The 27,561-nt window shown below is 38.9% G+C and overlaps 1 protein-coding gene across 2 annotated transcripts; it reads left to right on the forward strand.

The window, feature by feature from the left end:
• Nucleotides 1-27,561, forward strand: si:dkeyp-115e12.6 (centromere protein F). Of its 2 annotated transcripts, none has more exons than XM_042221297.1 (18): nucleotides 1-265; nucleotides 3,228-3,405; nucleotides 4,189-4,385; nucleotides 5,921-6,024; nucleotides 6,339-6,403; nucleotides 7,628-7,889; nucleotides 11,209-11,399; nucleotides 12,513-12,638; nucleotides 12,741-12,869; nucleotides 14,537-14,659; nucleotides 15,548-15,683; nucleotides 16,134-17,548; nucleotides 18,608-19,468; nucleotides 19,982-20,319; nucleotides 20,457-20,556; nucleotides 21,009-21,516; nucleotides 22,202-22,332; nucleotides 23,049-27,561. In XM_042221297.1, the coding sequence occupies exons 2-17, from the start codon at nucleotides 3,244-3,246 to the stop codon at nucleotides 22,315-22,317; spliced, it is 4,833 nt and encodes a 1,610-aa protein (XP_042077231.1). In that variant the 5' UTR covers nucleotides 1-265; nucleotides 3,228-3,243; the 3' UTR covers nucleotides 22,318-22,332; nucleotides 23,049-27,561. The 2 variants fall into 2 exon arrangements, with proteins under 2 accessions (XP_042077231.1, XP_005913383.1); XM_005913321.2 differs by having other exon boundaries at nucleotides 7,631-7,889; nucleotides 22,202-22,330; nucleotides 23,048-27,561.

Raw genomic sequence — 27,561 nt, forward strand, 5'->3', positions numbered from 1 at the left:
CTCCCGCCCCGCTCCGCCTCGTGCCACAACGACTCCGGCTTGTCAGCTGCACGAGACGTGCGGCATCTCGTCTCAACCTATGAAAACTGTCAGTCAACGCTAACGTCTAGCTCCTCTCGCTTTAAACTTAAACGTATCTTCGCCGAATAGTGAAGAGCCGGAGCCTGGTTCTAACAGCGGGAACAGAGCCCTGTCACGCCTGCGTGTGTGAGAGTGTGTGCGCCTCCCCGGCGGCTGGCGCCCTTTGTAACTGAAGTAGTGAATGGTAAGTAGCTTTACTGCGTGGCTAGCTGGTAGCATCATCGCTACAGTTGTGTGTCATTCAGCGCTCAACAAACACTAATAGGCGGTAGAAAAGTTAGTTTCGGCTGGTCTTACTGCGGCTGTTACTCACTCTCTACCTCCGTGGCTGTTAAAGTGAGTTTTAGTTTGAAGTTGTCATTTCTCTCGTTGAGTTTTGAACCTCGTGATCAGGCCAGGGTCCAGCTTCTGGCTCCCTGCCACCACCACCTCCTCCTCATTATCATTATTGTGCTACATCTGCACATGTCCACCTCATTAAGAGACTGCCTGAGACGACGTGCGTTTGTCCCTAGTTAGAAATTAATGGTTATATTTCCAAAGTGTGTGTGGATAACATTCATCTTTGAGATTTTTGTTTTATCCTACCTTTATGGGGCTGTTTTGTTTTTGTAATCGTGTATTTTATTTGAGGTATTCTGTTGTAGGTTGTGTTTACGATGAGATCTACGTTGTTCTAAAAGCTTGACGTTTTTAGCTGCTATAACGTTGAATTCCAGACGCCTACTTATAAACTTAAATAAGTATGGTGTGACTCGGTGAAATAAAACAGAATACAATATGACAAACGAAATATTCCCGTTATATACAGATTAAAGTCAGATAAGTATAAACAGAAGAAAAATAAAACAGAAATAAAATTGCTTTCTAAATGTAGTGCAAAGATAACAAATATCAGATGACATTATAATGGATCAGTACGACCGAATGTAGTATGCATATTTTATCTGCTGTAATGTACTAATTGTATATCTCATCTCTTTTTTGTGTACTGACATTCAATACTTTATTTATTAAGGTGTCTTGAGCAATAGCATAAAATGATCACATTCTTTAACATCACATGTTTGATCGTGGTCTTTTAATCTTTTAATCCCCTGATGTTTGTTTTTTAAAGAGTTGCTTTCTTTTGTCATGCCATTACTTTTTGTATAAGGCCTTCTGTTTTCTCTGCCTGTTTTAAAGTGGAAAGAAAAAAAATAATTTGTTGTATTAATTATTAGTTTGAAGTTGGTGCCTGTTTTCTAACTTGTGGTAGATGAAATATTGAATGGCTTTCTCCATCTTGAAAGAAGAGGAAATAGATATGAGCAGGGGAAAGACAACATATGATGTTTTACTATCATGTGAAAAAGAAAGTACAGTGGTACATAAAGTCCTATGACAATTTTGTCACAGGACTGTATGTGCCTGAGACCACTTGTCCACTATTGACTCTTTCTTGACTTTAGGTTGTCTGTGGAACAAAAACACTAAAAAGTTCTGTAATTTCACCCTGACAGTCATGTGCTGTATTGTGAAACGAGCACTGCATGAAAAACCAGATTTTCAACCTCAAGATCACCTGCAGATCTAACCCAATCCTGGCAGTTAACAACTGGTCATGGTCTTTGATTAGAACCTGTAATTAGTAATATGAACGATGTTGAACTATCAAACAGAAAAGTTGCCTAACCCTCCCAGGTCGAGGCTTCTCAAACTCTACTTTTCTTTTATGTTATATTTTTATCGATTAGAAATGTTAATTTACTTTTATGGGGACACTTACACTCTGAGTAATTTAAAATATTAACTATAGCTTAATAGTGATTAATCAGATGAATCCTTACTTAAAGTAATTGATAGTTGCTGCCTTTAACACTACTCAGCTTGTGCACGAGTATACTGTTTTCAGTAATGCTCAGATTGGCGTGTCATCCTAATGAAACTGAAAAGACACTTAAGTCCCCTGTACAAAAGTGTCATTGTCCAGTCTTTGTAGTCACTCTGGGTGTTATGTGACTGGCTCCTCTCAGTCATAGTCGGGTATTTCTGCCAGGAAGCAGGTAATTAGTGACGTGACACGTATGCTATGACAGAAACTATGTGAGTTTGGTGTTGACAGCCTTGAGGCTGTAATGCAAGTCCAAACTGAGCTTTTAATAAACCTCTGTGAGTTTGTTTCAGGCCATTTCAGTCAGGCTTTTCTTCATTCCAATGCTCTCATCTTTAATTCTGCTTATCCGTGTCCAGGTGATGTTGTTGTTTTTTGTCTGTATTAACAAAGTGCTTGCAAATGCAATGTTTTGAACAAGAGACTTTAAAACAGCCATCAGATGTGGCATTGTCTGAGGAAGAACCTTGACGTAAACCTGAAATTTGAGAGAGATTATATTTACTTTCAGCTTTCAGTGATGCATGAGCGTAGCAAGAAGGCTGTGTTGGGAAACACTGAGTCACAGCTGCCCAACAGTGACAACCAGTTTCTTCCTGAGGGTTCAAAGCCTTAGCAACATTCAACACAGGACGGAGTCAAAGGCAGACATGATTGAAGCTTGTTTAGATATACATGCTATCAATTGAATCCTCTGTACCAACACATGCATACGCACTTAACCTTCAAGTTACTACATTTATTTTAGCAGCAGAGTTGATTTAGGTATGACTCATAATAAATTATACTGTAGTACTATTTGCATTTGATTTACCTACATTGTTTTGTTTATATATGAAAGATTGAAACTTAATCATGCATGGATTTCACAACCTTCCTTTATTCTTGCCACACTAATAGGCCAGTTCATGTTAAATAAAAAATATAAAAAATTGTAGAAGTAGATTGACAAATTAGTGGTAGGAAGCATTTTTATGACTAATTATAACACAGGCCACATATAACTATATGACTGGGATTATAAATGGCCTATACTTCCTCTTTGTTCTGGTAAATCCCATGGCTTTAGAAGCTGTCTTATTCTGGATCAGCCAACTATGAATAGGAAAGGTTAGGTAGTACCATGCCTTGTGAAGCCATGCACAGTCTGTCACCCCGAGTGCTTAGAAACCAAGTGACCTTTCAGTTTAAAAAGGAAATGTTTTCTTCTGAGGGAATTAAATAAAAATGAACTTTGATTCAAGCTATTGATATAATTTTTCCACCCTTTCAGGCCCAGGCAGAAAGAAATGAGCTGGGCTGAGGAGGACTGGACAGTAGGGCTGTCTGGACGGGTCCTGCAAAAGGTGAAGGAGCTGCAAATCCATCATGAACGGCTGTCCAGGGAAAACAAGCAGAAACAGCTGCAGCTGGACAACATCCATACAAGCCTTGAGAAGCAAACTGTGAAAGTATGAACACTTATACTGTTCCTCACACAATTTACATGACAAATAACTGAAACACAAGTATTAGTAACTTTGTGATTTGGTACTGTTGACTTTCCAAGTTTAGTTAAGGCTGTAAGAAATCATCTAACTTTGTCATGCTTCTGAACTGGACTGGATTTTTGGAGTCAGCCAGCAGGTTCAACCCAAGAACCTTGCTGCTGTGAGACAGTAGTACTAACTACTGCACCACCTAGTACCTATTATGGTTGATGTAATGCTGCCTTTTCCAAAAACAATATGCTAAATCTAGATTAACATTAGGAAATCTTCTTATTGGAAGCTCAATTTGGAAGTTATCTAAAATTTAACAAGTAGTATCTCTGTGATCAGTGAGAGCTCAGTCTCTCACTGACTGCTGACCATGGATCCACTGGCACTGGCTCAGGAAGCTGCTCCTGCCACCTGCTGTGGCATTGAGCGCTTAGGCAGACCACAGAAAAATTACATAATCTGTAGGAAATTAGTATTTTTTTATGAGTGCTTCTTTAAATGCACACTTTTTCATCGGAATTACACAAAAGAATAAAATCATGCATTAGCTTTTCAAGAAATTTTATGTAGAGAAAAAGTTGACCTACATGTTGCTCTTCAAGGAAATGCAGTTCCTGTAATTTTAATTTTCTCTAAATAACATTGTGCAAATATTGTCATGAAGGGTGAGTCATCTGTAGCAGGATTTCCTTAAATAATCATTAAACATATACTTCTCCCTCTCTCTCCTTTTTCCTCCTTTTTTCTGCCAAGTATGAGGAGGTACGTGTGGAGCTGCAGTCGGTGCAGCGAGAGCTCCAAAACGTTCGGGATGAGGCCACAACAGCGGTGACGAGCAGGGACCGTCTTACGCAGGAGCTTCAGACTAAGCAGGCCCAAGTTTGCTCTTTGGAGGGCCAGCTAGATGCTGCTCGTACCCTCAACAACAAACTCACCCAGGAAATCAAAAGGTCAGCATGAGCTAAAAACCACAGAGGCAAGAAGCTTCTCTCAATTTTAAATTCATCTGGTTTTGGTATTTATGTATTGTTTTCACTGAATGTTTGAAATATAGTGACGTTTGGTATTCTTAGGATAACTTAGTTTGAATTAAACTTGATAGTCAAATACAATCTGTCTTAAGGGGACGGGGGGGTAAAAAGGGGGGATTTGGAAGGTAAAACTAAAACTGATTGTTGGAACTACATGCAGCACATGCAGCACTAAAAATCAGACAATAGACATTACATTTTGATAGTATAGGAAGCTGTCTTAAATGGCTTTTTGGATGTTGATTGGGTACAGTCCCTATATTATTCAATCTGATACTTGCATTAGCCAAAGTAATTGTTAGATATGTTTTCTTCTGCTCTGTTCCAGTAATTTGCATACAAGTGGCTTTATTTATTTATTAATTAATTGGCGTATTGTACACTAACTGTTTATGGTTACCATACCACTTTGTTTATAATTCACTTTTGAAAAACAACAACAGGTCTGACCAAAGTGCTGTTCAATAAAACTAAACATAAAAGATGAACAGAGGCCAGAGGGTAAAAAAAAAAAAAAAAACTGACACGAATAAGACCTGTAGAAGTTAAACAATAAAGGACTACATAAAAAGCAACTTAAAAACACAGTAAGCATATCACACTGGGTCAAAGGCCAGGGAATAAAAGTATGTAAACAAGATTTTAAAACGACAAGTTAAGGAGCCTGCTTGGCATGCGGTGGCATATTGTTCCACAGTCTTGGAGCTGCAACTGTGAAAGCTCTATCCCCTCTGATTTTTCATTATATTACCAGGTTATTGTATAAAACAGAAAAATACTATTGATTACCATATACATGTAAATAAAAACAGAATGCAATGATTTGCAAATCTCATAAGCCCATTTTTATTGACAGTAGAACATAGAAAATGTCATATTTTTCAACTTTAACATTTTACTATTTAGCTTATATTAGCTTATATTGAATTTGATGATCAAAAAGGTTAAGAAGGGTGGTTCTAAATGGCAACAGCTGGAGGAACATTTTGAACTAATTAGGTGAATTGACAGTTTCTCGGAAGTAAAAATGAGCAGAGGTTCACCAGTCAGTAAAAAAACTGCTTATATGTTCCTCAACCTAAAATTCTGAAGGCTCTCTCATCATCTACAGTACATGATGAGTTATGTTAATATTTTTTTTTAAATGATTGTTGGATGGCACATATTGCTATGAATTGTGGGAGGGCATACTTTTCTTTCATAAGTGATAGCTTAGTGTAACCTTGACTAAAAGAGTTAAACCACATTTTGAAGGAACAGCTTTTCTCAGTTTGTAGAGAATTCAGCCAGCTGTTATCATTGTTTTTGCATATACTACTGGGTCTCGTCCTTCAGCTAGGATGTTTACTAAGCAAATCTGACTTTTTGACCTCAGCCCTCGTTTCCTGTAAGAAATATCTCCATTTCTCTTCCCACTCTAAACTCTTTCACTCTGTGTCTTCTTTCTGTGGCAGGCTGGAAGCCGAGCTAGAGAAGCTGCAGAACAGCATCAGGTCACCAGATACCTCTCTGTTTTCTACTCCCTGCTGGAATACAGGCTCGCCCTGGGAACACAATGGTACAGTTTTCTAAACTGTAAAATTATTAATTGGTTTAATCTCTATGGCAGTTTATTTCTAATATTTTATTAAAACTCTTTACAGTTAAGAGAATTAAATAGTTAAACCACCAGAGTCCCAAATGAGCAGTGGATATAAATAAACCCCCTTGAGCTACATTGCTTTCCCAGCCCTCTACTCTCTAAGGACAGTTTGTTTGTCTTTCCTCTCGTCACTAAACCACTTGGTAATTTACAGCTGTTGTTCCTGTTCAGTTTTTGTGATCGGTTGTAGGTACTAAGTTCAGTCCATATGCTTTGTTTTTGCCCTGTAGGGAGCCGACAGGAAGAGAAACAGGGGCACAGAGATGAAGGGCAGAGCCGGGCTCCTCACATCCGAGTAAGTCTGAACATGTTCTCACACTGAGCTATGTGTAAGCTAATCCAAGACTGCTGTGGATTGTAGCTGAAAGCTGATGTTCTCTACTTGGAGGATTTAACTGTCTTATTAGCAAAGCAAAACATCCCTCCTTATTTGATTAGTTTTCCTTTTAGTCTTAAGTAATTAAGTCTTTCCAAATAAGTGGCCCAGATGGCTGTAACTGTTTCTTAAATGTGAACTACTGCAGCACATGGTGCATTTAAAAAAAACAGATGAAACAACATTGTACTTAATTTCTCTATTTTTAAACATGACAATGTAGTTAAGAGTTTTTATAGTAGGTTAAAGAGCATCAGTGTCTGTTATCAGGGTGTTATTGTATTTTTCAAATTTCATTCTGGCCTTGTGATAAGGACAGGAAGAATTCGTATTTTAAAGTTGTTCTGTCCTTATAATGGAGGTTTTTTCTGGTTAAATTTAGATGTTAAAAACAACACCTTGGCTCACAGCTCTTTGTTTAACAGCAAGGTTCTTTCTTCTAGTAGTCAGCTGAAAGGATAAGATTGGCAGTGTTATCAAAAATTTTAAAGGATGACCAAATCTAACTTTATATACACATTTTTAACTGAAGACCAAATTTATTCCTAAAAAATGAGACCAGTATTTTTTTAAGAAGTATGACTTTATTTATGGGTTTAATACAAATTACGTTGTCCCAGGTTCATCAATAATAATATGTACTTCAGTGCACCTTCTGTGGAATGTTTTTTTTTTTAAAACTTTGTACAGAGGAATATGCTGTTACAGGCTTTCACTACTCAGACAAGCTACTAAGTTATTGCTGGTTTGAGTGTTTCAGTAAAATTATGCCCTGATTCACCTGCTTGTATTATTTCCCAACGTTCATCATAGTGTACTGCTGCATTTGTTTGTACAGGTCTGGCAGGCAAAAGAAAAGTTTTAGGAAAATGTAACAGCAAGTCTGTGCTCTTACATCTGAACATTGACTTTTCTTTTACGATCTCTCATCCTGAAGCAGCATTTGAAATATACTAAAGGTGCTGTGCACGCTGAAGCAATTTCTCTTGAGTTATGAATAAAACAGCAGTTAGTAATTCTTAGTTGCATTAGTCTGATTGTAAAACCTTGAGTCCTTGAGCCTTGTTTTTGTCGAGCCTCTTCCTGCTCATGCTGCTCCTCTTTCTTTTTTGTCTTTGATTAAACCCTCTCTCATCCTTTCAGCAGCGGCTTCAGTTCTCTGAGATACCCACACCTTCATTGCCACAACAACAACACAAGAGCACACGCCACAGCCACTCACCCGTCCAATCGGACACCTTCTCCACTCCCTTGGGTGTGTTTCCATGGGAACGGGATGACACAAAACCTGCAGCAAGGAGGCGACCTCCGCCCTCTCCCTCTTTGATGCCGTCCTCTGATGTCACAAATCAAGGCCTGTCAGAGCAGGGGGTTTATGGGAAGGACCGCAGGACAGAGACAGACAGTGAGTGGGGATGGAATTACTCTGTGTTATCCATTTGCAAATTACAAATATATACGCACGCAACTCAGGCCAGCAGCATTTATCCTAAAACAAGATTAAAAACCTAGCTGGATTACCATAACAACAGGAGCCAGTATGGATATGCTATTATCTACTTAACTCAGTACCCCTGCTGTGAAACCACCCTCTGATTTCAAAGTTTATATTTTCATTTGGATGTTTTGCAGTCTTCAGCAACAAAGCACACACAGCAACTTAATAAGGAGCAGATTTGACTTTTTGTTCTTTTTTTTTCTTTTTTTTAAACATTACCCAGGCTTTTTTACATTAGCAAAATTAACAAAATCTAAAACCACAATCAGAGTTGGCTTTGGTAATCACAATTTTTCCTTTCCCAATAAAGGCAAAAACTTGGTTACCTTGTTTTACAGAAACCTATGCATTGTCCTGTTATGTCTATAAATTCAATTTAAAAAAAATGTCTTTTATGCTTCAGTGAATGAAGACTCAGTTAACATAACTGTTTAGTTATGAGATTTTTTTTATGGTTCTAAAACCTACTTGGAGAGTGCTAAAAATGTATGTATTCATATAATCCCCTCTACGATAACAGTGGTTACCAACTGTCTTTGTTAATCCAGGCTTGGTTCGTGCTTGCATAAAAGGGGTCAGTTGGCTCTTTAATTTTTTTTCTTTTTTCTTTTCTTTCTTTCTTTTTTTTTTTTTTTTACAGCTGAACATTAGAGCTCTTAAATGTAACCCTGGTCTGATATCGTTCCATGATGAGCGATGCATAGAAATCACTTCAATTTCTGATTCAATCAAAGAAATGTAAATTGACTGCAGCAAATCAGGATCCATGTAGGTAACATCTAGATTGCACTACTAGACTGCATGGTTTTCTTTGGTGGTAACACTAAAGCAAGCCTCAACAGGTTGCCTGCTTTCAGCTGAGAATATATATCACAGTTAGAGCAAATTGCCAATAATACAGTAATACATAAAAGGTTTGTGTTTTGTATTTTATTTGTTAAACTGTGTCACCCTTATAAAATATATTTAAAGTAAAATAAAATCATCTTAACCTACCGTACATTAAGGCATGTTATGTTGATATAGCCACAGTGATGTCACACTGTTTAAATCACTCAAACTGAATATTTTCACTTTTCCTATCTTGGATGCGAACTCTTACTCTTACGTTATTGATAAGTGGTCAGTCAATGTGCAAACTGGATAATACTAATAATACTAGTACATGCCCATGCAGCAATATTGTTTGGTCTGTTTGTTTTTACAAACTTATATACTTAGTCACAATAAGTCAAGTAAAAGAAATAGGGGTGTTGGTTGTTGCTTGTAAATAACTAAATTGAAGATAAAAAAAAAAAAAAAAATTCTGAGTAGGAAAAATTCCTTGTGTGTGTGCTCGCGTGCGCGCCAGGGTGTTCCTGTGCTGCTCTACTTTATTAATGTAATTTTAGCCTGTTGTTTTGAGGTTTCTCGACAACATCATGACCTGATCCTATCCATGATCCTATATAGATAAGATTCTTCAGAGGCCTGAAATGTACCTGTCTGTCAAGTTTGGTTGCTCCACTCCTATCTTGTAGGAGGAGTTCATGGATTTTATGTCTAATAGTAAGATGATCTGAAACAAGTTACTGAGCCTGTAAAGTCATCAGGAAAGTGTTTACTGAGGTCACCCAAAGGAGTCACCCTCCTGCTGGACATTTGAAAAAATGCAGCTTTAAGGCACCACTGCATTTGCTTCATTTTTCACTGATGTGCATGCTGCATGCATTATTTGATTTTATCTATGATTATCCAGAAAATGTTACCACTGTGATCTTTTCATACTTTGTTAGTTTGTTATTTTCAAAACTCCTTTCTAATAGCCAGTCTACCATAATTATACCATTATTCTCTCTTTATAGTACAACCTCTGGTGCTGACATTGCTAACCAACCTTGTGTCTATAGACAGGCTGTTCCAGGGCCTGGGTTTATTACAGCAAACACTTAAAGCGAATGGTCAGTTTATACTGAAGGGTTTAATTCTAAGCCAAATAAAGATTTAAATAAAGGACAGATGTACAGCAAACTGAGGTCAGAAGAACTCTTATTGTTTAATTTACATAATAACAACAATAGATAAAATTGCTGGCAGGTGCCATAATTAACACTGCGAGGTCTCTCTGTTTGAAATGTGTTGCCCACTTCACTCAAAATATTATTATAAGCTTTGTCCAAATGACGAAATTCTGTCAGTTTTGGTTTACCTCAGAGTGACAGCAACATCAGTATAAGTGAACAGTGTTGTCACCATGAATCTCATGCACATGTGTAACCTCAGCTGCACTCGTTACATAAGAGGTTGTGTAGAAATGACTGGCCAGAGATTCCTCTGCCTGCTCCCAGGCCGGCTTCATGATGTAGAGTGACTCTTACTGCAGTTTGTAGTTGTGATGTAACACTGTTGCTCTCACCGGGTGTTTTTGTGTTTGTTCAGGGGAGGAAGGAGACAAGTCAATATGAAACAATAAAAGCTGCTGGGACACTGGCATGAGGGGTGGGGGTGGCGTTATAATGTTTACTTTAGGTGTGCCTTTTTGCAGCCATGTTTCTCCTGATAACAGAACATACAGTTTAGGATTTATTCTGGCTACTGGGTAGGATTTATACTTGGGGTTGTATGTAGCAAAAAAACATTGTTCCTTTTTAGATTAGCAATGGGAAAAAAAAGTGATTATATTTATGTCTTTGGTAGGTAAATATATGTCTGGAGAGATTTTAAAATGGGACAGTTAAAATATTGACAATGCATCACAAGCACACAATTGATTTTTATCCTTATTATCAGTCTCCTCCCCAGGCTGGATCTAAGTGCATCATATAGAGTTATAACTTTGATTCATTGCATCAGTGTGTATAGATTGTGACCCTAAGTGTTGTTGACTGTCAGCCATCAGTTTTTTTTTTTTAGTTTTTTTTTTTTTATCAGAAATCAAGATATTCTTAATGGTCATGGAAATGGATTCATTCACCTGTATTCTCTTGCTCACTCTCCACTCACTCAGCCACCATTCTGCCATTCTATGATCCCAGCTCACTGATTGTGAGCACTGTTTTTTAATTAAAGGTGCTCTTTAAATTCTGAAAAAAAGTATAAATATTAGTTAACAAATGCTTATAAATTTTCTCCTATCTCTATGAGACTAACACAGAATTTAATAAACATTCTCTGGTAACAGGATGATGAGTGGACGAAAATGGATGGTTGAAATTATTAACCATACTTCTTTCTGTCCATCTGTCAGTGTCGCCTCAAAGTCAAAGCCGTATGTCTTCTCTGGAAGAGGAGTTGCTGGTGAAGGACAGGACGTTGAAGTCCATACAGAACGAGATGGCGCAAACCAAGAAGGAGCTTGCCGCCAAGGAGCTCAGCCTGCAGAAAGTCTCCAATGAGCTTAGCCTGGCACAGACACGTATGGCCCAGGACAGTGAACGGGTAAACACATGCACATATACTGCTGCTACAGGTAGTGGTGCTTCTAGTACTACTGCTGAAAACAAACATCTCATTTATGTGATAATGTTCCATATTTTCCTGATGCTCTGGTGTTTTTTGACATGGCAGAGGTGTTGATCTTATTTAACAAAACATTTGTCTTCCCTGAAATATTAACATGCTCTTTGAAAAAAACTGGAAAAATGGTGGTCCTTTTTCCTGTTGTGCTGTAAAGCAGCCTAAAACCATCTGGTACGAATAAGTTGTGAGGTTGTGCTTCCCCGATTTAATTAATACCATCTCAGTGTGAGGTCGTTCTGAATCACAGTTGAAAGACTGAAATAAACTAAGCAAGTCAACCAAAGAAAAAAAAATGTAACAGATGTGTTAAAAGATATAAATGCAATCCTGGAAGTGACTCATAATTATGTTTTACAAAATGTAAACACAAACATTTGGCCATTTAAACAGTTTAGTTACTGTGTGACTGCAGTATCTTTCACAAGCACGCACATTTAAAGCCCACGAAGTTATCTTACTGCTACAGTGTTGTGATTTGGGAGGAGTTCTTTTGTAGGCTTTGTTTTCACGAGGAAAAACCTCAGTAATTTTTCCATTAACAGTGCTAAATGATTAGAGCTGTTCTCACAAATGAATAATAACAGTAATATATGTTAATTTGTATAGCTAAACCAGCATTATGAAGTGTTTTATGCCCTCCATCTATTCATCCATCCAGCTTTTTTAGTGCTTCTCAATTTCAAGGTAGTGGGTGGCTTGAGCCTATCCTAGCTATCATTGGGCAAGACCCGTGTCTAACAGAGGGCCCAGAGAGAGACATACAGCAATTTATGCTCATATTCACACATGGAGTGTATGTGTTCAAACTGCCTATAAGTTGGAACTTTGGTTTGCATCAGGACAAAATTCTCAGAGATTTAATCATCTCAAGTCATAAGCAAAATAAATGCAAAAGATTTGGTTTGGTGATAAGAAGTCAAACACATCAGTTTTCACTGACATTGAACAGTATGTACCTGATGTTAAGTAATATCAGATGTATCATATAGAGCAAAACTTGGGTAAACAGCTGCATATGTTTTCCCATGACAGGCGTCGGGAGCTGAGCAAAGACTGAAGCAACTACAAGAGGAGCTTAAGTGTCAGAGGCAAAATGCAGAAAGCAGCAGACTGCAACACCAACAGCGTACCAAAGAGCTGGAGAAACAACATCAGAGGGTGAGATGAACATCAAAGCAAAGGAAAAGCATTTTTCATTTGATTTCCTTTTTTCCATAGATTGATGGATTCTTTTGGGGGGTTTTTTTGGTGTGTTTCTAGGATTTGACAGAGCTTCAGAAGGAGAGGCAGTGTCTGGAGAAGCAGCATCAACAGGAAGTGAATAAGCTCAACCAGGAGCTTCAACAAGCTAGAACGCTCCACAATGCCCTGCAGGCACAGGCTGACAAGGTACATGCGCACACATGTACAAGTATACGCTCAAAATATTACACATTAACCAGACCAACAAGTCCTCTAACATGCATACAAATGCATTTATCAAGATAAAGTTGCTATCAGCACTGGAAACCAAGGACCAAAAAGATATGACATACTGTTTTTGTTTATGCTATTATTTATAATTATACTATTATACATTCATTACCTTTCCTGTTTTTAGTATTTCCTTTCTCTGTCCTTCTCCCATCTTACCTTTTGCTTGTCCTGGGACTGTTTTTATTATATGGACCCAAGGTCAATGAATTTATCGCACTTTTTCTCCCACACTTTCTGCGTGCCTGTGATGTTTTCTCTCTCTCTTTTTCACTGTCTTCGACTCTGTGTTTCTGATTTCTCTCCCCTCCACCTGCTCTCCTCTCCGCTTCGTCCTCCTCTCCTCTCGGTTTCTCCCCCAGTGGAAAGGTTGAGCAGAGAAGGTAATGACAGTGTGACCGCTCAGTTTTTCTTTGTTTATGGAAGCTTGAACCACTCGGAAACTTGGAACTTGTGTGTGAGAAATGGAGTGCTCAGCAAAAGAAGGCGTGAAACAGTGGCTGTGGGATGACGGTGAAAGATTTGTATGAAGCGTTTTAAGGCATGTTGCATGAATGCAGAGTGCAAATTTTGTTTGTGGTTAAAAACCTTTTTTAAAAATTATACTTTGGAAGTCTTTAACATAAAGGAATGATGTGGCACTAATTTTTTATTAGATTAAAAAAAAAATCTCTAAGAAAATAAATTTAGTCCATAACCTTCTGTGTATATATAAATACCGTCTTAACAATAGCTATTCAGTTTTACTAGTGTCCTTTAAAGGTTACTGTAAGCTCTTTGTGAACCACACAGGTGTTATCTTGTATCTGATAAAGCTATACTGTGTAAATTAACAATAGAAGCACAGTTTCACATACAAGGTCAGCAACATTCAGCTGCAGGTAATGAGCACTTTATACAGGCCTTTGTGGAATTTGCGTCGTACTATTTGTTTTGTTTTGTTTTTTTTGTGCATGCATGAAGTTTCAGTTATGAGAATCCAACACCTGATTAATGTGTTTTATAGTTTCTCTTTAATTCTTTTTACATATATTGAAATTCACTAAGTGAGCTGATAAAATCAGTATCAGATGTTTTCAGATTTGATTGGTTGTTAAACTACATGTGACATTTCATTGACTGAGAATTACTGGGTCACTCAATATTGTAACAAAACCAAGTGACTAATTAGTGACCAATACAAAAAAGTTTGTCTTTAGAGAGCTACACTGAAGTTAAAAATAATTAATTAGCAAATAATTTACTCAGTACATTACAATATTGCTACATATATACAGTTATATGAGTATAACGTGTAGAATTTTTAGATGAGAACTGGTGGGAAGCTAATCTACTTGAGTCTTTGCTGATAACCCTGAGAGAGGCAGAGGATATGTTAGACACATCGATATCTGTCCTGCTTCCTGTTCCCTTCACTGGCTGTGATTCCTGCACCTGAAACAAGGCAAACAAGTCATTCCCTTTTTTTCAGTTCTCCTATTGTTTTTGCTTTTTCTTCCCCTTACTTTAATTTCTTTTTTTAAATACCTTCTCTGTTGTGTTGTTTGGATTCATTCTCACTATTTCGCTATTCTCTCTGTCAGCTTTCTCTACAGAAGCAGGCGCTGGAGAAAGAGTTGGAGACTCTGAAAGAGAAACTGAAATGGACGGAGGGACAGCTGAAGGAGAGCCAGAAGAAAGAAGCACAGACACAAGCCAAACTGACGGTAACACATAGTGATCATCAACTGATACATGCAGACGTTGTTAGGAGTCAGGGCCTGCATTAATTATTCATTAGATGAGCAATGGGTAATGACCATCTTATGTGCCATATGTTAGTCAATAAGTGTGGATCCAGCTCCATCATTATGTTTTATTAAAGATATCGGATTAGCGTTATCCTCACTGTTATTTAGTTGTGTCTTGTAATACTTGTAATACTACACACATCAACACTGACACAAATACAAGAAAACAGCCTTTGAATGGCTGTCTGTTGTAGTGCCCACTAGTGCCCACTGACTTACCTTGGCCAACAGGCCCTGGAATGAACTTTACATGATTAAAAGTCTTAGTAAAGCCTTTCTGATGCGCAAGGACATTTGCTATTGTTGTGCAGGTTCCAAATGAACATTTACTATTGTATTGCACCCCGCTAAGCTGAGAGTGCAGAAGATGTAAAACGCCCACACTTTTAGAATTTGTAGCAGTTCATTACATGTTCATAAGCTTGCAACATAGTTCATACTAATACTGCCTTCATCTGTAGCTTGTTTGTGGTTTCTAGCTGTTGAGACACTGTGTTTGGGTTGCTCTTAATCCATTTATATTACACACAGCATGTCCTCATCTGGCAGTCTTCTTGCACAATTGATAACATTTATAGTGCAAATATCACAAGGTCGAAAATATAGACTGACATTAAAACTGTCATGGCAGACATATTTTGGAAATCAATCAAATTTTCTGACAGATATTTGAAAAAGAGGCCTTAAAAGTCCATCGTTGTTCATGAAGATTCCCTCCAGCTAAGCTGAATACTTAAAAATCAGTAAGTTTGATTTGACTGGATTCATCCCACCTCATTTGACTATTTTTGCTCTTTGCATTAGGAAGCTGTGCGTGAGGCAGAGGGCGTGGCTGTGACTCTGGAGCAGAGCAGGAAGCGAGAGCGAGCTCTGGAAGAGGAGGGGAGGAGACTTGCAGATGAGCGAGCTGACACCCTGTGTCTCCTGAAAGAACTACAGGGTGAGGCATAAACTGTGGGGAAGAAGCCAAATCTGTTTATTAGTCATGGTAGATTGGAGTATCTTGTCTTTCTTCCCTCCACAAGAGTCAGGGTTTTGGAGTCTCACATGGCCACATGCTTAACATGAGCTTGTTGTACTGGTGTCCTTTAGTGGGCTTATTGTGATAATGCTGCCCTGTAGTAATTTATTGTTTTGTGCAGCAAAAAAGGGAGATTGATTACTGAAGAGGGTGAGTCCTAGATTGTGCATGACAGTTATATACTCAATGTCTTTCACGCATAAGTCTTATCCCAGTGCTGCTCCCTGCTGGTTAGTGATAGATGAATGTTATCCTTTTAAAAATACACTTAACTTTTCCACTACTGCACATGTTTATTAGAAAGAGAGCACATGTTTATTAAGTTTTTTTGTTTGTACATATTAAAAATGTTTTTCCTTTTAATTCTAGAGCAAAAGTCAGCACCTCCTCCACAATCTGTGCAGTTTTGCCCTGTTGGACAGAGTTTTTCATCTCAGTCTTCCTCATCTCATTATCCTCGACCGTCAGCCCAAACCAAGAGGCCTTCTTCAAACCGAGCTGAGCAGAGGAGGGAAGAAGATGATGCACAGGAGAGAAGGACAGATATCAGAGCATCTTATCCTTCTGACAGAGAGCCAGGAGAAGGAATTGACTCGGAACACATCAGTGCCCTAATCTCCCCAGACTCCTCAGAGTGTTTAAAGAGAGCAGGAGACAAAGGGAAAATTAATGAAGAGGAGAACAAAGTTATAAATGAGGCAATAGAATGTGACGTCTCTCATACTCCCATCAACAACTCTAACGCTAAAGATCTTGATAGAATGATCAGTCTTGAGCACTCACCTAAGACACAAAATTTGACCCTTTCTGCAGAAAAGACACCTGCTCTCAAGTCTGAGCAGACCGTTCCCTCTGAAGATCTCAAAAAGGAGAATGCAATGCTCCGTTCAGAGCTTCAAGATGTACGAGAAGAACTGCAGAAACGACTAGAGGACCTGGAAGCCCAACGAAGAGCTGAGACAGAAGCCAGGACCCGCCTTAAACAGCTTAGCCGCAAACACACCAGCCAGGCTGCAGAGAAAGAGGAGAAAGAAAAAGAATGGAAGACACAACTGGAGACTGAAAGAGCTGAGACAGAGAGGCTGAGGAGGGCGATGACTGCTTTGGAGGCAGACATAGAGTGTGTAAAGGAGAGGGGAAGTGAGCAGGAGGAAGAGAAAAACAAAGAACAACAAGATAGGGAGAGTGAAATGGTAGAGCTTAATATTCAGCTTAAAAAACAGCTGGCGGAGGTGAAAGCTCAGCTGGCTTTAGAGCGAGAAGAAAAAAAGAGAGAGGAAGAGGAGAGAAGCCAAATAATAAACACAGACGCTAATGTAAAGGAACAGCTGAGCATGAAGGTGGCAGAACTTAAAGCTCAAGTGGAAGAACTGAAGCAAAAAAGAAAACACACACAAGAAGAGAAGCACACAGATGCAAACACTCCCCTGACGTATTTGACTCTTCGTGATGACGAGCTCAACTCCAACATCAATAGCTGTGGCCACGCACTCCTGCCTTCACCAGAGCAGCACCTCCTTTTCTGCCAGTCCACCAACCAACACAACATGCTTGTTTCTCAGACAGCAGCAGGCATCATCCAAGAAAAGAGCAATGTGATAGATGCCGAGCACTCTCCTCTGTCAGATGATGTTCAGATGGGCCGAATAGCCTCAGACCCCCAGATCGCTGAGCCTACAGCCTCTAATTTGGTGAAAGAGGTGGAGCGACTGAAGAATGACAATGCAAAGGAGACAGAGCGCGCTAATCAGTGTCAGATTAAACTGGAGGCCCTGCAGACCCAGGTAAATGATGCTGGATATAGAGATTAGTGCACTAAATTTCTCAAACCTAAGTATTTCTGTATTAAACAGTCACTCTCAAATGTTCTGCACTTCTGAACAGCTTAATTCATGTGTCATCACTGCACTTTCGTTTATCGCTAAATCTTGAATTCATACTCTGCTCAAAAAAATTATGGGACACTTTGAAAACATCAGTTGGCACACTGTAGGTCATTTTGTAGCACTCTAACAGTGCACATGCTCTTCCTCATTGCACAAAGGAGCAGATTCTGGTGCTGATGGGTTACAACCTTCTATGGCTCTGTCCAGCACTCCTAGCGTAACTGCACGTCTCCCTCTCTGCTACTTAACCGACCAAATTAATAGTCCTGAAGTTTAATTACATTGAAGGTTAAAAAAAAAAAAGAATAAAGTGTTCCTTTATTTTTTGAGCAGTGTATGAATCGTGTTATTGTAAAGCACAATATTAAAATTAGGATATCACTGATCTCACTGAAGTAAAAAAAATAAAAAATAATCAAACGTTACTTCCTTCTGTAAGTTATTTAAGAAATAAGATGGCCACTAAAGGTTACGAAAGAGTTAATTAAGATTTGCCAGTCAAAGACAAACAAAAAGCAGGCAGTATAAAAGAAAAAGAAAATACAGAAAAGTATAGGAGTCAATAAAACAGTTGCAAACTGTTTAAATGCAACCCGAGCAGATAGATAAGAAGACTTCGGGTATCAGTTCAGTGCTAATCTGAGAAGGTAAACATCAGTTCTGATAGAAGCAAAGTAAACTCTGCATATCCAGTAAGGTGACCTGAGTCTCTGTGTGGCCCTGATTTACAAGTGGTCATAATGATTTAAATTTACAACAGCAAATTCACTGCATTTATACACATTTTTCCTCAAGGAAGTAAGATTGGTTAAGAAAAAGGCCTTTGGTTTGCTTTTTTAAAATGTGTTTTGTGCTGTGAGCTGTGACCAGTGAAGTGCAGACCCCAGTGGTATTTTTACTTTCTCTAGTCATCATTTCTTCTTCTTTTTTTTTCTTCCAACCTTCTCTTCTTGTCAGGTGACACGTCAGACGCAGCAGCTAACCATGGCCTTTGAGAAGCAGAGTCAGCACATTGCAGGCCTTCTAACTGAGCTACAAGAGAAGGAGAACGCCCTCCAAAGCCAAAATCAGGAACTACTACAATGCAAGCAAGAGCTGGATGAACTAAAGAATGATAAAAAGGATGAGGTGAAGATGGTGGTCAAAGAGGTGGAGGAACAGATACAAAGTGAAGAACAGGGAGATGAGAAGCCGGTGGAGAATTCAGAGCTCTCACTAAAACAGGAAATGGAGAGTAGAGTCACCTGTCTAATTGCAGAGTCACTGCCTGAGAGTGACTTGAAAGCACAGTGTGATGCAAGTCAGCCAGAGACATGTGATACTCAAACGGCAACACCTGATAGCAGTGAAGAAGCTAATAAAACAGGGGACCAGCATCCTGAATCTATAGACTCGAACAAAACTCAGAGTAACCCTGACTCTGCTTGTGTGATGGTAGAGACTCAGTGCGGTCAAAGCGGAAAAGAAGCAGACATCCTTACTGAACTGCTCACTCTCAGACGGGAGAATCAGCTGTTGAAACAAAGAATTGAGGGCCTGACCATCTCTGACGCACAAAACCCGACATTACAGACTGACGCTGAAAATCAAGACGATCCAACACAAAGCCAAAACACACCAAACGCTGCACTGTCCTGCTTGGCAGAAGACGGGACACTGAGTCTGCTGAATGACGTCATGACTGAGGGACTGGAGTCAAGTATGAATGAGGAAGAAGATGAAGGACAAGATTTAAAAAAGGAAGACCAAATAAACACAAGAACTGAAGAAGACCTGGAGGAAATGTCTGAGGTGCATGTAACTCAACTACAACAACAGGTAACGGCAGTGATTTTTCTCCTTCAGTTATGTGAAAAGATGAAAAGTGACAAAAATATAATAGGTTAGTTGTATAGGACTTAAAATTATACAGGTGGGCTAATGGAGAACGAGACGCTAGATGGTAGTCTTAACTAGTGGAAATATTTGGGTAATGGCACGATTTTCATCATTTTGGCTCTGTACACTGCCAGAGTAGATTTTATATAAAGCAGTTAAAATCCAGTTGAAGTAGAGTCTTTCTACTCAAGCTTAAACAAAAATATAATTTAGAAATTGCAAATATTTATAGATACCCTCCCCTATTTTTAGGGGCTTAAATTGTAATTGGACAAATTAATACGACTCTTTCGCAGTATGAGTATCAAATGATTTACGACATTAAAATATTCAATAAGATCTGTATTGCTGAATATAGAATTACTTTTTTAATAATGTTGTGGATTTTATTTGTTTTATATTTAAGTTTTATGTCCGATTGATTCAGTCTACTGGCATTCTCCTTCTGTCCAGGTGGAGGCACTGCAGATAAGGGTACGAGCTCTCTCTGAGGAGACCCAGCAGCAGGCAGAGGAGCTTGCTGTATGGAGACTGGCCTCCCAAACAGCACCAACATTTGAGGAATGTGAAACCCATGAACTGACCTCTGCTGTCACACAGTCCCAGTCAAACCAGGAGCAAACAGATGAGATGACCCAGTGCTCGCCTCAAACTCTACCTGTTCAGGATTCGGTTCAGACACCCACACTGGATAGACAGAAGAGCCAGGAAACCATCACAGTCATCAGAGAAGACGAGTTACTCGTTTCCTGCTCCTCCAACAGACTTCAGGGCCGCATGTTGTTCTCCAGGTAACACACAACACTCTGCAATCACAGAGATAACTTGTAACTGATCACACCTCTGTGTCTGTGTGTGTTAAACGCATATATTAAGTATATTTGTACAGGTATCAGCTGGGATTAACTTTTGCTTGTTTTACCACAAGACTGCAGAACAGCAACCTTGAGGAACCAAAGAGCCTCCATCCCTTTAAAACTGCTGAAATTTTTCAAGAATACAGACAGGACACTGCCACGGCTGACCAGGTGATTTTTATAAATTGTCACTCACTTATGTACCAGACGGCTAATTGTCATTATGTAATTTAGTGTAAATTACAATGGGGAAAAATTAAATAATTCCAGATAATTGCTAGTGGAATCTAGGAAGTCTTTTAGCCAGTGCACATAAAGGCATTTCTGTAGAGAAGTAAGCCTGCATATTTGGGGAAATTTATTTTTAATAATAAATGGGCCAGAACTGAGCTGCTCCTGTTGTAAATAGAAATTCTTATCATATTAGAGACATTTAAAATAGATGTTTTGTTTACCTATAAAATAAAGCATTTGTACTTTTACACCTGAACTTAAAACACCTGTCTGCCCTCAGTACTGAATAAAATGCAATGGTTTTCAGTTTTATCCTAGGCATATGCGTTTATTTGTCTACCAGATGAAATATTAATTCTTAAGTCACTTTGTTTTGTCTCTTGACTCAGGAATCTGAAAAAGAAAACCAGGAGATTAACTTCACACAATGGTCAGATAATTGTCCCAAAGTAAGAAGAGACAGTCAACTCATCCAAATGACATTGGAGAAAATGGCTCAACATCACTCAGGCGAAGTCTGTGAGCCAGATTCGACCAAAACAGAAGCCAAACTAAACACAACGACTAATTCCTCAGACAGAGTTGTCAAGATAGAAATGAAAAGTGTCAGCAGTCAGACAGAGGAGAGTTTGAATCCTCGTGGCATTTCAACAGTATGTGTTAACACTCAGACTGAGGAGGAGGAAGAACAAGGTTCAGTGCATTCCCCTCCTGTGTCTCCTGTCCAGTTATCTGCGGAGGCGGCGTCAGACAAAATCTTGTTTTCTGGTTCCTTCCCCATCCCGGCTGACCCGGCACGTCTGGCTGAAAGAATTCGCCGCAACAGGACGCAGCTGTCAGCTGCCTTTGACGACACAGAATACGAACCCTACGGCCTGCCGGAAGTCGTCATGAAAGGTAACTTTGTTGTTTGTGGGCCTGTAGAGTGAAAAGTAATTAAAGTTATTTTGGAGGGAGTTGCGTAAAACCTTTTTACCAATTAGTACAAAATTCTTCTCACAGCCGAGTCACCAGTTGATTCCAGCTTGCAAGCTGAAACATTACATGGTTAAAATAGTGAAGCAGATAACTGTTAGTGAGCCAAATATTCCTTTGAGCACCTTTGAGTGATTATATTACCCCCCAAGTTGTAGCACTATTTGCCAGTAGGTTTACTAAAACAAATAAAATGGTGAAACTGCACAACCCCCAAAAACAAGACAAGAGTGTCCTGTTCTTTGTCCCCAAACAGCTTCACTTACATGGCAGCTCAACTTTTAGCTTCTGCTTACTTGTGTCTGGATATTTAACACATTTTCTAAGATAGTGACAAGTAAATAAATACAGTAAGTAAGCAATGTGGCAATTTTCAGTTTGTGTTCCTGGGTACTGTGTGACCAGTTTAAAGTTCAAAATATAGATTGGATTAAAAATTGGTTTAATTTATTAACAATATTCATGAGTACATACAGTCTCTGAGTGTTTGATTCCCTGTGGATTTCCTGTTTATGTGTGTCCTTGTCTCTGTGCTTTCCCACTCTGATCTATTTTCTACTAACTCTTTTATTTAACTCTCCGTCTTTTTCCCCTCTCCATCCTTTAGGTTTTGCTGACATTCCCAGTGGTCCTGCATGTCCCTATATTGTGAGAAGAGGTTTGTTGGGCACCGCTGTAGTACCTGTCTCCCAGAAAGACGCAGAACAGGACGAGACGGATTAAAACACAGCAAGAGGTAAACTCCAGACACTATTTTTAAAAAAAAAACACATTTTCAAATAGATTTAACATCCCAAGATATTAACAAAAAATAAAAAATCAGGTAGTAAGAATATACCTCCAAGTCCTTGGATCAAGTAGATCCAGATCAACTTTAAAGGTTAATTGGTTCAAACTTCGGTCAACACCCATGTCTGGTCCATAATTGCATATTTTAGTCTCTCTCATTCACTTTATAGGGGGAAGATGAAAATCTGTCATGATAAGTTGGGCAAATGTGATGACTTCCTGTCTCCAGCAGAGGGATCTCACTTACTTTAAGGACAAAGCTGTTAATACTTGTATTGTCACTACTTTTTGTTGTTTGTTTTGCTTTGTTTTGTTTTTTTCAGGTTTGAAGCTAATTTGTTTTACTTAGTGCAAACACACAGGCACCAATAGTTTAGAATTTATGTGAAATACAGAAACCAGAAACAAATGTTGATGCTTATCTGGTTGCTTTTAATTTAACAAGATCACCATGTGAGTCATGCGTCTGTTTGGTGGTTTACACCTTTTTTAAAAATATGCTTCTTATTCTAAACAGGGAAGAAATCATCACAGCCTTTAATATTTATCATAACAAAGGAAAATCAGGAGATATTCCATATAACTTGGTTGAATCGGTTGAAAGGGATGTGAATTTGATCCAGGACTAAAGTACTGCCTTAAATGTTCTTGTTTTTGCATACAGGTTTTTTGCAGACCTTTTGGAAACACCTGACTCACCCTGGCTTTACCATGAACCTGAATAATGGACAACAGCCGCTGCACAACAGACTCAAAGCAATTAAAACATTGAAACAAACACAGGAGCAGTTTAAAAAGCTGCAATCAGCTGTGGACTTCTTTACGTGTGTGTGCAGGTAACTAGACCTGCACTGACAGAATAAACACCTCCCCTGTGGATCCAAAAATGTTTTAATGGCCTCTAGTTTATCCACAAATTACCACATGGAGACTTTGCTGTCCATCACAATGGTGTCACTTTACACCCACCTGTATATTTAGGTACTGAGGTGGTGGTTTAGTGATGCTTGTTGATGTTTCTTGAACCACTTTTCCAAAGGGATTGTTTAGTTTTTCGTAACTCAGAATTAAGTTATGGGCCTAGCCCGTTCTTACTTTGCATGAAACGGTGCCTAGTTGGTGTTTTTCTAAACAAGCACTTGTCAAGATAAGTTTGTTTTTCAAAAGGGTCAAGCCAAGGAAGGCCTGTTGTGGCAAATATGTTTGAATCTTTAAACCATTTCAGGTGGCTTATTTTTGGACACTTGAATGTGTTTTCGTAGAGGGGAGGTGTTAGGAAAAAAATGTGTGAAAACATAGTGTGAGTGTATGAATTATTAGCTGTGAATTTGCACCTTTGTGTCCCTATCTTGGTGTTTCTGTTTGTCTCTGTGTGGGGGGGATAGAGAGAGACTGGGATAAGCTTGTCTATGACTCAGTGTAACCTGGATTGGTTTCCGCTCCATGTATGGTGATACACACTGCATTCCCACTCTCCTCCCTCTCCCGCTCTGCTTCTGTGTCTTACACTAAAGCACTCTCAGTAGTTACACAAAACAAAATTCCCATAAACTAAACATGTGAAGCTTTTCTTTGTTAGAATTAGATGAACTAAGCTGGTGTCTTATAATGAATAGCTTTTAATTTATTTGCTTTTTCCTCTTGCACATTTGTAGATAACATGTAAATCGTTTTGTAGTTGAGTTGGGAGAAATGTCAAGTTTGTTATGTACCCTAAAACAGCAGATTTTCACCATTGTGTTTACAGGATTTGATCTGGTAAAGGATAGGTTCTTAATTCTACTTAAAGTTATACTCACAGGTCCTCACGTACATTGAAGGAGTTGCATGTTGTAGTTAAGTTTGGTAAGGTTGGTACCAAAGGTTGGTATGACCCTTGAACAGACTCTGACTCTGTGGAATATTTACTCTAGACACTTGCAGCCATATTTCCAGAACTAATTCATAAAATTTTCTTTGTGTTGCGATAGCTACTTGCGTGCCAGCTGGCTGTGTGGATGCCAGTCAGTCAGAACAGTTCCTGGAGAGTTTCTGTTTTCTCTCGGCTCTTCTGTTTACCCCCTTGACATTTGGCTTAACAGACAAAATGACACCAACACCCATGCTAACTTGCATATTAGTATATCTTACTTGGCTGTAAACAGTAAACAGTTCATCCACAATAAGGTTCCCTTCTTGCCTTCAACAAAGCTCTCAGCACAGACGCTGGACCTCTGGGGTGTCCATGGTGTTTGGCACCAGGATGTTGACAGCAGATTATTTGAGTGGGGCTTCCATGGATCTCGATTTTTCTTGCATGTCCTGCGGCTTCTTAATTGGATTTAGATGTGGGAAATTTGGAAACTTTGCCATGCTCCTCGAGCTGCTAGAGAAGTCTTCTCAATGTAATAGGGATGGGCAACCATGTTAAGGGTGGTGTTAATGTGTCAAAGTAACACTCACGTGGCTGACAGGACCCAAAGTTTCCCTGGATAGCATTATAATCAGATAGTCAGGTTTATTCTTTTACCTTAGACCAACACTTTTTTTTCTGAAGATATATTCACACCCTTGACTCTCTGTTTGTATCAACTTTTAAGGAAGTTAGATAAAAGTGAATAATGCAACTTTGATAATAAATGATGATTGTGCCCTCCGTTATAAAATTTGTGGGTCAGAATGTTTGGGCCAAAAATGGACCAAAAATAAAGAAAATGCAGAATTATTATGTTGCAAGTACAGTACCTGCTGCAATCCACTAGAATGAATACATGAATTTTTACATTCTGGTGTGACCCACCACGTGAACATCCAAAGTTCATGTTTATAGGTTAGAAAATGTCCAGAGAAAGGTGAGCTTAAATCAAAAAGAAACAAAAGGAGGGAATTTCATTTACAAGTCCAGCTTCCAATTTTAATTTCAGCTTAGCCATTTATGAAATGCTTTGCTGTTAAGGACAGGAGGAAGTGGCCATTTATTTGGTTATATAGATAACAAGATATGAGTATTTAAAGTAAACTATATTAAAAACAGTGAATCTCTCCTTTAACCCTGGCTGTGCTTTCCTCCAGTGATTTTTAGTTTGCGTCACATTTGTATAAATGGAGCGATTTTTGTTTTTATGTTTACATTTTATTTAATGGTAGAGTACTTTTTGTTTGTAAAGTTGTGACACACACACGCAAACACCTCACCTCACTCTCAGCCGCCTTCATAACTCTGGGATCTGTAGTCTTTTGGCGCCGAGGTCTGACCCTGAGTGGGGAAACTTAAATTGTATTTGTTGCCTTGTTTTGGACACTTTTATGTGAATGTATCTGTGTTGTGTTTGTGATTAGAATAAAAGGTTTGCTTTTATTAAACCGCTGTCTCTCTGAGCGCTATGTTGGGCTGTGTGCTTTGTATTTCAAGGTCTGTTTAGTTAGCTGTGTGAGAGAATATTTTTGTTTTTACTGCTTGCCTACAATTAAGTCTAAATGAGTGCCACGGTCCAATGAAGAGAGCCTCAAAGTGTTTTTTAAGTGGAATATCTTGGTTAAATCACATAAGTATTTCCGCAATTACCAAAGTCCTCTCCCTTTGCCTTTCGGTCACGAATGTGTTGTTGACAAGGTGCTGAAAGCATACAAGAAGCAGACTTGAATCAAACACTTGAACTGAAGAGTTATTCTTTTCCAACTTTAGAGCCTGTGTTGTTTAATGATGCAATTCTGCCCTTAGTGAATGAAAAACTGTGTCTGCAGTAACTGACTGTGAAGAAACAAGTGTCTCTTTGCTTCTTAAAAAGACGGGAGAATGGCGAGATGAAGGAATCAGAGAGCCGAACCTCCCCGCCCCCACCCAGATCCAGCTCAGGAAACTCCGGGCCCTCTGCTCTTCCTCTGCGCTGACGGCACTTAATCACACTCGTAGCACTGTAATAGACTCCTCATCCACTCTCACGCCTTGCCCCTTTATCTTCCCCTTCTCCTCCTCCTCCTCATACAATCTGCTGTCCTCTGTCAGAGTGATGTAGAGTCACGAGAATGGGGAAACACCTTCCAAGGAGAAAACACACATGCACAAGTGCCTTCTCACAACACACACACATACACACACACACACACACACATGCACACAGAGCTCCTTCAGTGCTGAAGTGAAACAACTTGTGCTACATGAACTTGGACAGCAACATTTCTCCAAACTGAAGGTAAGATGTGCAGCAGTGTCTTTCAGGGGACGAACTGTGAGCTATAATGTTAGTGCTTTTTAAGGAGAGACTGGTCTGTTTATTTCAGGTTTGTCATTTAGTGTGTGGTTTAAAAGTCGGTTTACATGTATAGACTGTCACACTGATTTTAAAAAGAGATGATCAGTCCTCCTGCTCCAGCTTATGTGGTCTAAACGCTGACACTACAGACACAATAGTAATTTAACAGCAAAAGTCACTCTTGAGATTTATGCATCAGTGTTCCTGCATGTGCGTTTACTCTGTTTGCTAAGCATTTCATTGGAAATATTCTTTCTTAGATTTGTTGCCTCAAAGCAAAATGTCAGGCAGTTTATCTTTTTTTTTTTTTAATGCTGCTTCTCTAGCCCCAAACAGTCCTGTCATTATTTCTGTGGATCATTTTTTCCCAGAGCATGAAACCAGAGATCCAGAGTCGTACCCTGTGATCTCCTTCTGACGTCAGTGTTGGCTCACTTTAAAAAAGGGAAATTCTTTAGGGGGGTAATTACATCTAAAGGAGCTTTATATTCTCCTCACACTGTAAATTCTTTAGCAGATACTACAGTCTTACCCACAGACAATCCTATTCATCTCTGGAGGCTGATTCAGGTTTATGGGTGAGAAAACATCTTTGTTTCTCCAGCTGTGGCAGATACTTGTGTTGATAGATTGTCCTTTTTTGTGTTAATTTCATGCAGTACAAATAATACAGTCACCAAAGCCCCAGTGTCTTGTTAGCATCATCTTTGCTGTGTCCTTTTTTTAGGGTTTTACAGACTCCGCTGCTGTAGTTATTTTAATACAACCCAGTGATCACAAAATCTGGATTTTTTTCCCTTATATATATGTTTTCTTAAAAAAAGCTTTCCAAAGTGGCAACTCTTCTGTGTGACACAAACTAAAGCAGTGATAGCATCAGTGAATAAACACTCATATTTTATGTTAAACAAACTATGAATAAACACCCTGAAGTCTTTCAAACAAA

This window comes from Haplochromis burtoni, unplaced genomic scaffold (genome assembly GCF_018398535.1).
Source record: "Haplochromis burtoni strain Fernald_Lab_line unplaced genomic scaffold, NCSU_Asbu1 Contig_4, whole genome shotgun sequence".
Taxonomy (NCBI): Eukaryota; Metazoa; Chordata; class Actinopteri; order Cichliformes; family Cichlidae; genus Haplochromis; species Haplochromis burtoni.

Excerpts from the sequence above, each read along its gene's own strand:
- si:dkeyp-115e12.6 (XM_042221297.1), top strand. The coding sequence starts at position 3,244 with ATGAGCTGGGCTGAGGAGGACTGGACAGTAGGGCTGTCTGGACGGGTC. Across the intron at positions 6,404-7,627 it reads GCCGGGCTCCTCACATCCGA|CAGCGGCTTCAGTTCTCTGA; the intron begins GTAAGTCTGAAC and ends TCATCCTTTCAG. Across the intron at positions 20,557-21,008 it reads ACACTGCCACGGCTGACCAG|GAATCTGAAAAAGAAAACCA; the intron begins GTGATTTTTATA and ends CTCTTGACTCAG.